The sequence below is a fragment of the Penicillium soppii genome (assembly GCF_028829465.1).
Source record: "Penicillium soppii strain IBT 18220 chromosome Unknown utg000006l, whole genome shotgun sequence".
Taxonomy (NCBI): Eukaryota; Fungi; Ascomycota; class Eurotiomycetes; order Eurotiales; family Aspergillaceae; genus Penicillium; species Penicillium soppii.
The window spans coordinates 3,123,123-3,136,353 of NW_026643236.1; the positions used below are offsets into that span (position 1 = coordinate 3,123,123).

The 13,231-nt window shown below is 47.2% G+C and overlaps 6 protein-coding genes across 6 annotated transcripts; 1 reads left to right on the forward strand and 5 right to left on the reverse strand.

The window, feature by feature from the left end:
• Positions 1-84: 84 nt before the first annotated feature.
• Positions 85-2,096, reverse strand: N7529_008555 (GMC family oxidoreductase; the record flags this gene model as incomplete). Its single annotated transcript, XM_057244082.1, has 6 exons — positions 85-132; positions 181-344; positions 393-729; positions 781-1,445; positions 1,673-1,917; positions 1,969-2,096. 6 exons carry the CDS (start codon positions 2,094-2,096, stop codon positions 85-87), a joined length of 1,587 nt encoding a protein of 528 aa, XP_057095620.1.
• Positions 2,097-2,490: 394 nt separating this feature from the next.
• N7529_008556 (uncharacterized protein) lies at positions 2,491-3,126 on the reverse strand (the record flags this gene model as incomplete). Its single annotated transcript, XM_057244083.1, has 2 exons — positions 2,491-2,995; positions 3,047-3,126. 2 exons carry the CDS (start codon positions 3,124-3,126, stop codon positions 2,491-2,493), a joined length of 585 nt encoding a protein of 194 aa, XP_057095621.1.
• A 38-nt stretch (positions 3,127-3,164) lies between these two features.
• Positions 3,165-4,894, reverse strand: N7529_008557 (fungal specific transcription factor domain-containing protein; the record flags this gene model as incomplete). The annotated part of the gene is made up of 5 exons (XM_057244084.1): positions 3,165-3,764; positions 3,842-4,261; positions 4,322-4,451; positions 4,502-4,670; positions 4,768-4,894. Coding segments are annotated over 5 exons (1,446 nt in total), but the record flags the coding sequence as incomplete, so codon positions are not given.
• An 843-nt stretch (positions 4,895-5,737) lies between these two features.
• N7529_008558 (sugar porter family MFS transporter) lies at positions 5,738-7,637 on the reverse strand (the record flags this gene model as incomplete). Its single annotated transcript, XM_057244085.1, has 7 exons — positions 5,738-5,971; positions 6,047-6,191; positions 6,253-6,563; positions 6,614-6,761; positions 6,816-7,075; positions 7,135-7,216; positions 7,267-7,637. 7 exons carry the CDS (start codon positions 7,635-7,637, stop codon positions 5,738-5,740), a joined length of 1,551 nt encoding a protein of 516 aa, XP_057095623.1.
• Positions 7,638-8,494: 857 nt separating this feature from the next.
• On the forward strand, positions 8,495-9,964 carry N7529_008559 (sulfatase family protein; the record flags this gene model as incomplete). Its single annotated transcript, XM_057244086.1, has 1 exon — positions 8,495-9,964. One exon carries the CDS (start codon positions 8,495-8,497, stop codon positions 9,962-9,964), a length of 1,470 nt encoding a protein of 489 aa, XP_057095624.1.
• Positions 9,965-10,294: 330 nt separating this feature from the next.
• N7529_008560 (uncharacterized protein) lies at positions 10,295-12,058 on the reverse strand (the record flags this gene model as incomplete). Its single annotated transcript, XM_057244087.1, has 1 exon — positions 10,295-12,058. The coding sequence occupies one exon, from the start codon at positions 12,056-12,058 to the stop codon at positions 10,295-10,297; it is 1,764 nt and encodes a 587-aa protein (XP_057095625.1).
• Positions 12,059-13,231: the final 1,173 nt, after the last annotated feature.

The window sequence follows — 13,231 nt, forward strand, 5'->3', positions numbered from 1 at the left end:
CTCTCATAAACAAATTTTGAATACAATAAATCCAAGAGGGTGACATTGACTAAAATCTTCACGAACGAACAAAAATATTACATTTTATCGTTCATACCAGTCTGGATAAGCTTTCTTGATCATGTCGGTCCCCTAGCAGAATTAGCATTAATTTCCACGCACTCTGTACTCATCACATACCTTTTCTGCAATCATGTAAACTGCATTTTGGATTCGACAATCAGGAATCACCGGAATGATCGAAGCATCAATAATACGGAGATTCTTGGCCCCATGAACTCTCAGCTCGGGGTCGACTACTCCTTGGGAAATGTCAGGAGACAGTCTAGCAGTACCACAAGGATCTAAAACAATTAGCCCAAAATTCGCAATTTGAAAACAGCTTAACTTACTGTATCCAGTCTGCGCTCGATCCAATATGAACCGATCCATTTCTTCGTCCGACTCACGGGGCATGGGAAACGGATAATCTTCGCCAATGATATCTTTCATTGCGTCCCCTTCCATGAGAATTTCATCGATAAAACGTACTCCTTCTCTCAAAGCGAGAACATCGAGATCATTGTCAAAGTATTTGAGATTAATATCGGGCTGTTCCCGTGGGTCTGTCGAGTTCAGTCGGACATACCCACCTTTTGATTGCGGGTGAAGGAGATTGACGATGACAGTTAGCCAGTCTCCCTCTGTGGGAATAGAAAAATGCCACTGGAATGCATCGCAGAACATAGGCTTCTATTGTCAGCAAGTACACCTTATCAAATGAATTGACGATCCACTCACAATGAGGTCGATTTCAAAATGGGGTTGACTTCCAGCCCCGAATGGATCCTTGCCACCATTTTCCTCTTTAGCTATGAGATATTTTTCATAATTATTGAGTCGTTCATCAATGCGCGGAAAGGCCACCATTTCAAGAAGCCCGCTCGCCAATGGACCCTTCTTGCCCCTTTCATACTGCTCGACAGCGTGGTCGTGGTGACGCCCCTTTCGAAGGAGAATATGATCCAGGCCCAAGCCTTCTTTCAGCCTGAACACATGCGGCAGAATCGGATGGTCGAGGAGATGTTTCCCCACATGCTCAGAATGTATCACGGGTTGCAAATCATGGCGCGCCAGTTCACGCCTGGGGCCGATGCCAGAGAGAAGTAACAGCTTTGGGGTCTCAAAGACACCACCGGCGATGATGACCTCCTTTCTCACCAACACGATTTGTGGCGACTGACTTTTATCGACAACAATCACACTTGATACAACCGCTGTATCGTCCTCCTCGCCTTCAAAATTGATCTTTGTCGCAACGCTGGAATACATGTACTCGACATTATCCTTGCCATTCAGGTACACTGTGCTATTGGTTCGGATGCCATCGTATAGTGTGCTAATGCAATGGGTCAAACCTTCCACCTTCCCATTATAGATGTCTTCTCTCAAACGATGGCCCTCGCCTGTCCACGCATTGGTTAGTGCATGTCGAAAAGGCTCAGTTTCTGGGAGCAAATTCGCATGGGCAACATGCAATGGGCCATCACAGCCAATCTTGGTAAAGAGCAGATCGTGTAGCTTATGATCATCATGGTAGGACGCGGGCTACAGATAGGCCTGTCAACATACTTCAGTCAGATTGCTCAGTAAACTTGTCAACTTGCCTTCTCAAAATATTGTTGGCACTTACCCCAAGTCCATTCATCTCCACCGCACTCCTTCCACGCATCAAATGTGCTCTTACTCCCGCGGAGCCAGGTGAAGTGATCCAAGCTGCTGCTTCCGCCAAGGATCTTACCACGAGTGTTTGATTTCTCGACACGTTCGTAATCGGGCTTGTCCACGAAAGTCGTTCGATAAGCCCAGTCATGCTTACTGTTTCGGAGTTCGAATGCTCGAGCAGGCGTTGTAATCTCTGTGATATCTTCAGGGTTTCTATTTCTGTTTTAGTACAAGCGGAACATGAGCGATAAATTTAGTTCTAACCCTTCTCCCGCTTCAATGACCAGGATCTTCACTTTGGGATTCTCTGCCAGCCTTCCCGCGACGACATACCCAGCGGTTCCACCACCCACGACAATAAAATCATATATAGGTAAAGATGAATCATCCATTGCGATAGGGCGGTTTGCACAAGTCCACGGGTGTCCAACGATTCAAAGTGTGCATAAAGCTCAACCCTATATTATAAACATTGCGCCTTGGGAGCTCAGATTTCCAATTGCTAAGCGGAGATCCACACCATGCCGTGGCACTTTCCGGAGGCTCGGCTTACTGTTTGTCTACTCACGCGCTAAATATATTGGAACCACACGATTGCTCTGGGTGTGAAACTTGAGGTGTGGCGTCTTACTGGAAATAGAGAAGAGCATTAGAGACAGACAGACATCAAAATCCGGATTTTCGGATTTGGATTTCATTCAGGCAAATCGGTTGTGTGACCCGCTCAGGCATTGGCAATCACGAAGGTATCAAATAGATAGGCAAGCATTAAATCATATACAGAGTCTAGAATGGGAACAAAAACGGATCGACGCCCGACTGGCCATCAGTAAGATATTCTGCGGTCCAGGGGGCGATTCCATCATCTAACATGTTCATCACTGCCATTTCAGCAGGATCCCAAGAGCCCGTGGTAGCGAAAGCTGGAAACTGTGGGAAATTGTTGGTGTTCAACAACGGAACTTCCGGTCTTGTTGAAGGGAGTGGTGCATTGTCAAAAGAATGTATGACGGCAGATCTGTCACTGGGTCGGGGTAACTGTGACTGCTGTAAATGTTCTTGTCCAGGGATTAGTTGCAATCCTGGCAAGTGCGAATTTCGATATGATTGTCGACGAGTCACATTGTATTGAAACGTGCCCGGTGAAGCGGTATCAATGCTTGAAGGAGATTTAGAGCTTGAACCTCGTGTACTCTTGTCGTGCAAGGCAGTTCGCGCCATGCGATAGATTGCAAGCGGGTTCAAAACATCCTCTGGAGATTCTTGAACTGGTGACTGCGGATTAGAGTGTCTAAGCGGGTTGTCAGCAGATTTAGCTTGTATGGACATTTGGCTATCTTACGTTTCGTCGGTTCCTGCTGATTCTTGCTCATGTGCTGGTGCATGGGCAAGCTGTGGGTTGAGACCGGCCGCAATCATCATCTTAATAACAGAAAGATACTGGACAGTAAAGATTAGTGCTAGCTTTGGAAACAAAGAAAGGATTGATTTCTGACACAATGTTCGGCGGTCGCAACGATAGGTCTCATTTGCATCAGTGCATCCAAATTCTTCTTCGCCAGAAGCTTTGTCTCGTCTGCCTCGGATGTACTCAGAGCAATCGCAGAGTCGGTAATATGGTTCAAATAGTATAGCATAACTTTGGTACTATCATGTGCAATTATGCATAGCCAAGTGTCAGCCAGGGCCTTGATTCCATGTCTTGAAGCCTCGGCTATGATTTTGGAGACCTTTCGAGCACTATCAAAGCAAACTCTGCGACAATCATCTAAGAATTCTTGCTGTTCTGATGGAAACTCGACATAACGCCGAATGCCAAACAGAGTTGGCATACCAATGCGATATAGATCAACTAGGGTTTGATGATAAGTGCACCAAAGCAAGGTTAATGCACCTAGTTGAGAGGACTCCTTACGTGCCCAAATCGCGCTTGAATACCATCTCAAATTCTGCGGGAGGTATCTCTTCCATGATGTAAACTCAAATTTCAATTGCTGAAATTCGGAATCTTCCTCCCATGGTGGTATAGAAGTATCAAGATGTTTCACGTATCTGTTGTGCTTTCTGCTTTGAGCAATGGCGTATCTTCAAATTAGGGATATGTATCTTACCGAAGAACTCTTTTGCGAATACTCACGAGGCGTATGAAATAAGCTTCTATCCCCATGTTTTGAGCAGGCTGGTATTGGATTTGCTCTTGGGGAATGAATCCTAGAGTTTTACCCTCTTCCAAAATTTCGGTAATGCAAGGTGTTCCTAGAGAGAAGTTGTGACTGTCACAGGGAAGCTGGATCTTCAGGTCTCTATCTTCTAGAAGAGTGAGCTGGTTTACACCGCTACCCACCCAGCTATCCATAACATAGCAGCTCCACATCAAACGTCTCTTGGATTCATTGGTTATCGGGCATTTGGACTTCGAATGAGAACAGAGAACGTCAGCGGAACTTTCAAGATTGAGCTGCAATGCTTGTGAGATCCTCGCAGTAATACCGCTAAGAATAAATGCGCTAGCATAACTTCCGATCCGAAGGTCATGGTCGTAAAGAAGGATGGCAGTCTTTTGAATAAGTCAGTCCATGTCGCCCTTTATACGTTTATTTTCCTGGCGTAATCTTACCATCAGTTTCTCAATACTCAGATCGTCCAAGTCCGTGAACATTCGAGCTCTGGCAACTTTCGCCCACTCATTACCGGCTGTGAGAATCAAATCTGGAGAGAGTTGAGAAGCATAGTCAAGTGCCAAAAACCTGAAAATTGTTAGGGAGTCTTCAACAATCTATCGTAGTTGAATACTCACTTTGCCCCCAGTGCACAGACAATGTGAAGAAGGGATTCGTTGTTGCAGCACGATTCCATATCTTCATCCAATCGCTGCATAAACGACGGTTTATGCACAAATCCAAAACAACGCAATGGATGAACATGAGCAAAATATTCTTCAACCAAGATCATTATTCGTTGTTTATCTGGTAGCTGTGGAGAATGAAGCCTACCCTTGTTAGTGGTGCTGACAACCGGCAACAATACGTGAAAAACCGTACCATGATGTAAGACTCGGCATACTCTCAGCAGGCAGTTGTGAAGTGAAGCTTCTTGCCTGGGGCTGGTTTTGAACAGAACTAGGGCTTGAAGATTCACGAACGTTCTGGTGTAGTGCAGAAGCCAGTTTGTTTTGTGTCTGCGATATACGACCTGTGTTATAAGTGCACTCAATGTTTCTTCGGGAGCACCGAGCACAAGTCTCTCCACCCGAGCACCGAGACTTCGCAATGCGGCAAGCATAACATGATTTAGATACTCTATGGCGAGTGGTGCCAGCCTGTGTCAGTGTCGAGTCCCGCCTAGCGTTTCTTTGAGTTCTTGCTAAAAAGCCAGCTTGACTTGGATGACCAGGGCAATCCAGTTTGAGACGTTCGCAGTTTAAACATGTTGGCCATCGCTCATCACATTTCACTTTGCGCGCACGACATAGAAAACAGCCTAGGACTGTTAAACTCCTTGCATATTTCTTGGCGGGGAATGACAGGTCGAGCTAACCTGATCGAGATCTGCGCGTGCTTGACAACGCGTTTTCTTGCCGAAGTGCCGCCGGAGATTCACCATCTCCACTCCAAGATAACATGATATGCCGACTCCCGCAGAGATGATGATCAAAGGCGAGAAGGACCGGACGGGAAATGAAAAATAGAAGCGACGAAGACCGGATCTCGGCTGGATCTCGGCTATGGTGGGGAATAACGTCAAAACTCAATTAACCTCAAGCTGCAGTGGTTACTTTCACCATAGAGCAAGGTGATGTTGTGATAGAGAACGGACTGGGAGAAGAAGCTAATTTAACGAAATAATATAGGCAAAGGTGTGAGAGAGTGGAAATTGGTATGTACCACCAAGACCCGCCCCAAGGCAATGTCTATGCTAACCTGGAATCCGTACTCTAGTGGTACATCACTGTCCTGCAAACTTTCAAAGAAATTGGCATTAGAATTATTACGCATACCATTCCTTGAGAAAGTCTATGATATCTGCTGATCTGCTATTTCGGTTGCTCAAATTGTATCACACCAACTTTGCTGGCTCTTAAGTCCTCCTTTGCTAGTTCAACATCGATGATTAACCGGCTCGGCTCATGTTTAGCTTTGAACGCCCAGATATTTTGGTCATTGAATACTTCATCAATCTCCTCCAAAGTCTTTCCACATGTCTCTGGGAAAAGCAGGAAGACGTGGATTGCGGCGACTGTACAGAATGTTCCGAAAATGCAATATACCTGGTCAGAAGTCAATAGTGGTCTTTTTTTCTTTCTTTTTTTTTTGGAAAAAAGGAATATTCAAAAAAGACTAACCTTCCATTGAACATGTTGAAACCCAGGTGGTGTGAAGAACGTGAGAGCAAAGTTACAAGCCCAGTTGAAAAAGGTCGCCAAAGAGACTGATTTGCTGCGAATATAAAGAGGAATAATCTCGGGAGGATAGGCCCAGCCTAGAGGTCTTCGAGGGAAACAATGTGAGTTTGCCATGATCGAGTAAACAGAAAGGCCGGAGTACTCACCCCCAAGTTGGTGCATATACAGCAATGAACATATAAGAACAGGCGATGATTGCTTTGGAGGCTTTGCCATTGGTAACTTGCCAGGTAACTGTAGGGGAGCCTTTCAAGCCCCCGGGAACAGACTTGCCATATGATGCCATGAGGCCTCCTTGAGTGAATTGGAGAACGGCCATACCAAGAGCACCTGCAATGAAAAGGCGGCGGCGCGGGAGGCGATCAATAAATATCAAAGCAGGGAGGGTCATGACCACATTGATGATGTATTGAATTGTCGCAGACAGAAGGGCGTTATTTCCCGTCAGGCCAGCGATCTGTATATTCGTAAGCATCATACCAGTTTTTGGTAGGGTGCAAGCTTTACCTGGAAGATATAGACAATGTAGTACATCATTGCATTTGTTCCACTGAGCTGGGACCAAATATGCGTGAAGATACCACAGTGAACACGGATGATATTGCGAGAGTTAAACACCTCCATCCAAGATGTGCTTTGGTATTGGCGCTCGAGTCTTAGATCAGTTAGTAAATGTAAGCGACTGAAGCAAAAGCGGTACGTATCTTACTCAATCTTGTCACGTATCTCGGCAGTCTGTGCTATGACAATAGGGGCAAGGGTATCGCCCTTGGCGTGTAGTCGTGCAAGAACTTCCACCGCTTCTTCCCATCGGTCTTGTGTGGCCAACCAGCGGGGAGACCTTGGCATCAAAGGAAGGAAAGCGAGGAGAACAAGAGCAGGGATCATTTGTAGACCCCAGGGAAGACGAAAGGCTGCATTGGTGCTCATAAATGATGATCCGTAGGATATAAAGTACATAATCAATATCTGAAGAAAAGGTTAGCCACGCACAATGCCTGGGCGACAGATGAACAGAGGTAACATACTCCCCAAGTGATCATCCATTGTTGCAAGCTAAGCAGTCTACCACGCTGATGGGGGAGACTGATCTCAGCGATCAAAATCGGACTAAAGCAGCATATTAGAAGTGGTAGCAAAATCTGCACAAGACATCTTACCCTTGGCTGGTGAGAATTCCAACAGCAAATCCATTGATAATGCGCGAGACAATTAACATAGCAACATCCTGCACAGCACACATCAATATCGAGCCAAACAGCCAGAATATGCAGGCAATAAAAAGAGAGTCACGGCGACCGTATCGATCGCTTGTCCATGATGAGATCAGAGATCCAAGCAAAGAGCCACCTGCCATGCTGGCAGTGATACCACCCTGCGCAACCGAGTTCGGTTTGTGGAAGTATTCCTTATATTGATCAGTTCCAATGATGGCAGACATGCTTGAGACATCGAAGCCTTGGACAAGGCCACCGATGGTCGCTAACCCACTGACAATGTAGACATTGTTGAGCTTGGGTAAGTTCCCCATCGTTGCGAGCTTCAAATACAGTTCAATAAAGAGAAAGAACCACACAGTATAGCAAGAGGTCCTATGCCTGGGGCCCCGGACTTTTATGTAACTCCACTCGTGATGATCAGATATTGACAGATTCTTTCGCCGCCCAATAAGATAAATTCCGGGGCCGATATCCGGGGATCTAGCCGGCACCCACAGCTTCCTGTCAACAATGGGTCAAACGTCAAATGGAGATGATATGGTGAAATCGTGGCTGCTGAGTCTATAATGGAGTATACGAGCAAAATGTGTCAGAGGTATCTTTTGCGATGTTGTAAAAAGTCTTAATTGTTCAAATTGGGTGATAAATATGTATATGGTAACACACTGGCAAGGGTTGTCTTTCAAAATGTAGAACGCCCTATTTATATAGTTCAAATAAGCTTGATCCTCAAACCCACTTCCCCGCAGAAAGCAAATGTATTGAAAGTGCGAAGCATTTACAAAGGAATTAAGGTTATAGTCAAGAGCTTTTGGTGGTACATAACACAAGCATCTCGACAATCGGTATTTTGCTTACAATTGTTTTACTGAAGGATAATCTTCTCGCAACTCATTTTCTATCACAACATCACCTCGCTCTATGTCGAAAGAAACCATGGTGGAGCCACAAGAAAATAGGTACTTCGATCTCAGCGAGTTCCAGCCGATATCCGACACCCACGCATCTTCCCATCTTGAGCCAAGAACGAGCCGAGATCCGGCCATCACAGGCCCGAACTAAATAAGAATGACACTAGACTTCCCAACGAGAACTCAAATTTTAATTAACCTGCATACCAATCTCACGGGCTGGCAATTTCAAACAAGAAATTCCCCAAACCGCAACCATGGCCAAGCGCAATATCCTCCTCATGGTCGCCGATGATCTAGGCAAGCAACTTGGCTGCTACGGCAACACCAAGATCCAAACCCCAAACCTGGACCAACTAGCCTCCGAAGGAACAAAGTTCGACCAAGCCTTCACATCAACGGCCTCATGCAGCGCTAGTCGCTCAGTCATCTATACAGGCCTGCACACGCACCAGAACGGCCAGTACGGGCTGCACAATGGCCGCAATCACTTCACGACGTTTGACCACGTCGAGACTGCGCCGTCTCTGTTCTCAAAGCAGGGCTATGCCACTGGCCTGATTGGGAAGGTCCACGTTGGCCCGGCGGGCGTGTATCCGTGGGATATGCGAGCCGAGAGTGATAGTCGTGATGTTGCGGCTGTTGCAGACCAGGCGTCTGCTTTCTTTGATAAGGCCCGGGATGATGGGAAGCCGTTCTTCTTGACTATTGGTTTCATCGATCCGCATCGGGATTTAACGCGGTCCGGGTTTGGGAATGAGGGTATATACGATCCGCGCGTGCAGAAGATCGAGTACTCGCTTGATGATGTGGAGATTCCGCCTTTTGTTAACGATCTTCCTGGTGTGCGGTATGAGTTCGCGGAATACTATCAGGCGATTTCACGTTTGGATCAGGGTGTTGGTATGGTGATGGAGGGGCTGAAGAAGTCCGGGATGGCGGATGATACGCTCATTATTTTCCTCAGTGACAACGGGCCTCCTTTCATCAACTCCAAAACAACGCTGTACGACGCTGGCGTTAGTCTGCCGATGATTGTGAAATGCCCTGGCTCAGCTGCGGGCATCGTCAACCCTAACATGGTGTCCTACATTGATATCCTGCCCACCCTTCTCGATTATTCCAACCATCCTAACCCTGAGAATCCAGCCCGAATCGGCCGCTCTTTCCTTCCCGTGCTCACTAAGAAATGTCCCCTCGAAGACTGGGGCCAGGTCTTTGGATCACACACGTTCCATGAGATCACCAATTACTGGCCCACGCGTATGGTGCGCAATCGTCGCTATAAGTACCACCGCAACATTGCCTGGAGACTCGACTTCCCCTTTGCGGCCGATATCTATGGCTCGCTTACATGGGAAGAGATTCGAAATGCTGAAACTAGCCCTAAGATGATAGGGTCTAGGCCTTTTAAGAATTACTTCTTCCGTCCTGCGGAAGAACTTTATGATATCCAAGCGGACCCCAATGAGATTTGCAATCTTGCCAAAGATCCCAAACACCAGGCAGTGCTGGAAGAGATGAGAGCAGCCATGGAGCAGTGGCAGCGCAGGACCGAAGATGCCTGGCTGTATCGGGATGGTGTTTCCTTGCTGTTTGTCAAGCATCATATTGAGGCTGGGCTGGAGGTACCGGATCGATGGGATTTTGATGTTGCCGTGCCGCAGAGTAAAGGGCAATCTAATGTTGAGGATATTTTGCCATGGGGAGTTGCCGCCGCAAAGTGATGTAGTATTTGTTTTCTCTATATAACGAGTCTAACATCGAGTTCTTCGAAACGGAATGTAACATACCTTTACCACAAATATGTGTTGAAGGACAAGACTGTATGGATATATTCAAGATTCATGATATGAGTAGGAAATGAGATCGAAATATAACATCCCCACAATACCACACAAAACAGGTATAAACAAACTAGGAAAATCTGACATTGCTCGTTCGTTAAATGATCATGACAAGAAAAATGCGCCTAGACATGATGACCTTAAAATGTTCACCCGAAATCACGGCTCCATTTATCGAAACCGATGGATGCACCGTATGATATGCAATGTTCAAACTTCGCCCCATGTGCCGAGCCCAGCCCCAACACCAATAGCGCTATTGCTTTCGCTACCACCAATATCCCAGTAGTTCCGACTGGATCCTGTCATGGTCCTGCGACTGGATATAGCCGAAAGCTTGGCGCTTTGACTGGCGCAGCTTGAGCTGGGTCGGCGGAGATGAGGTCGGAGGAGCGGCGAAGAGACGCCCACAGGATTTGAAACACCAGAATATTGCGACTGGCGACGTGTTTGCGTTTGAGATCTGGTATGAGCACGAGCCACAAGTGGATGGTGTTGCCGGATAATGGCAGCGCGACGCGATGCATCTTGTGTTCGGCGAGGCGGGGTGGGTGTGTTGATGTGCGCGTCATTGTGCATGTATCCACGACGGCTGAAGCGGTTGCGGAGATAACGGAAAACCATCATAACGTCAAGTCCGCGCTCCCAGTATTCCGATTCTTGGTGAAGTTTGGTTGATTCGGGAATAGGATCAGATCCCGTTGGGTCGTCATCTTCAATGCCCCATTGGGCTTCGTGCTCACGGTTGGAGGAGTCATGGAGAGTGGGTATGAAATGTGGGGAAGGCATGGACTCAGCAGCGGTATCAACAGCAGTCGGTGCGATAGACTCAGCAGGTCTTTGTGAAGTGCTGCTTTCCGCCAGACGGTTGAGGGACATGCCAGCATATTCCGCCGATATATCTTTGGTCATTTGATAATAAGTCGTAAATGCCCCCGGGTGTTCGCAGAGTTGATGAACAAGGACACCTAACTCATGAGCGATATGCTGAAGGACTTTGATCTGCCACGGCGGCGTATCGTTGCACTCTGGCTCCGGTTCACGGGCCAGTACCGTTTCCATGTCCAAGGATTCTTCCTGGTCGGGAGTTTGCACGTCCAGCGGCAACGACTCCCCAAAAATCACAGATAGCAAGGCGTCATCAATGCCAATAAGGTCACGGATCACCTTGCGCGTGATGCGACGCCAGAAAGATTCTTCGTCCTCCGATATGGCATCCGGCAGAGATACCTCTCCTGGAGGTGCTTCTAAAACACTTTGCTGTGTGGTATGACCCACGGAGCGATCAACGCTCAGACGGCTGCTACGACTGGTCCGTCGCTGACGGGTTTCCCTTTCGATTTCCTGGAACAAAGCCCTGCTCTGGTCCATCCGCCACTCCTCGATTCGCCGCCATCGTTCCCGTTCAACATTTGCCTCGCTTTCTTCCACAGTATCCATGTGCCGTTGCACGCTCGAGTAGCGGCGATGCTGTAGATGGGCATATGACAGGCGTTGTGGGTTGTATTGCTCATGCTGCCACAGCTGATTTTGGACTGCCTGACTAGAGGCCTGGAAACTTCCTAGTCCATCATGAGCTGGCAGCATAGCAGGTGGACCCTGGTCCACCCGTGTGAAGGACGTTGGGCCCAGAGAGGGAGCTCGAAAAGCGTGCAGTCCATCATCCAGGCTATCCAGCTCAGTCCCGTCTTCGTCCAGTTGGTCATCGAGGGTATTGGTATCCTCACCATCGACACCGTTTGCAGACGGTGTTGCAGCAAAGGAACCAAAGTCACTCAAGCGAGTGGCACCTGCAGTCTGAGTGCGATCGGTTGAGGTCGTGTGTGTACGAGCGGTCGGGGAGAATAGGACCCATTGTGCGGTGTCGTCGTTGCGTTGCTCCTGGAGAGAAGGGGGGATATCGAGGGTTGGTGGTCGAGGAGTAGAGTAGGAAGTCCTGCGTTGGGAAACTTGTGTTGGCACCTGAAAGGCCATCTTGTTCCTGATCTTATAGCAAAACCGATAAGTGGGGTTTAACGGTTGAACCCACAAGAGATCACAACCGTCAGTGGGATAGATGAGTAGTAGAATAAATTATGAGATATAGGCATCAAAGAGTATAGAATAATAAAAAATAAAAAGAGAGGAGAAACAAGAAACAAAGCAAGGGCAGTTGAAGTGATGATGCGTTGAGATTAGCTGATAAGCGGGAAGATGCAGCCCGACAGATCAGATCACCAATGATGCAACCGGTATCGGAATGAGGCCACTTTTCTCTCTTTTCCTATTTTGTTTTAAGATCGTCTATTATTATTCAAAGTCAGAAGCAAATCACTACAGAATCCTTTCGATTGGAGAAAAAGGGAAAACCAGAAATACAAATTGGTTCGACATCAGCTGACAAGAGTCACCGGGATCAACATTGTGACGTGTGAATTTATCCATCACATTTGCACACCTCAACTCTGTACACTCCACGCTTGATACGACACAGATAAATTATAAATTGAATAAAAACCGACTTTATATTGACTATTATCTATGCAAGAATTCCAAAATCTTCCTATGACAACTTCTCACAGCTCTGGACCTCATTTGCGTTGGCGCCAAGCACACCGCATATCGCGTTGTCGCTTGCACTAACCAATATCCCTCGAGTCGCCAATGTGATAGTTCGTATGATCACTAAATAACTAGCGTAGGAATCTCATATCCGCTTCATCCTGTTGCAGTCATTTGCGAATTATTCCACCCATCCAACGTAGCCCCCTCTGACAAAAGTAGTTCGATGATGGAAACATATGCCTTGCCCAATGCTACCCTCAGGGCAGTCTCCCGATTCCAGCCTCTGGTGTGAATCTCAGCACCGGCCTAAATAAGTACCTCGACAATATCTCTCCTTCCATGGAAGACCGCAGCGTGCAATGTAGTACTGTGTCGACCTCCCTTCACATTGGGGTTCTCTCCAGCAAAGAACAAATGCTGAACAATTCAAGGCTTGTGTTCGGCTGACAGATCACATTTTGCAACACAGTGGTTTCAAAGGGACCTGCAATGATATTTATATCTGCACCCTCGGAGAGGTGCGTTTTCACAGTGCCTAGTCTGCCTTTCCAGGCCGCTCTGTGTAGTGGAGTTTCGAGGTGGCCATCAGAAACGTAAATGTCT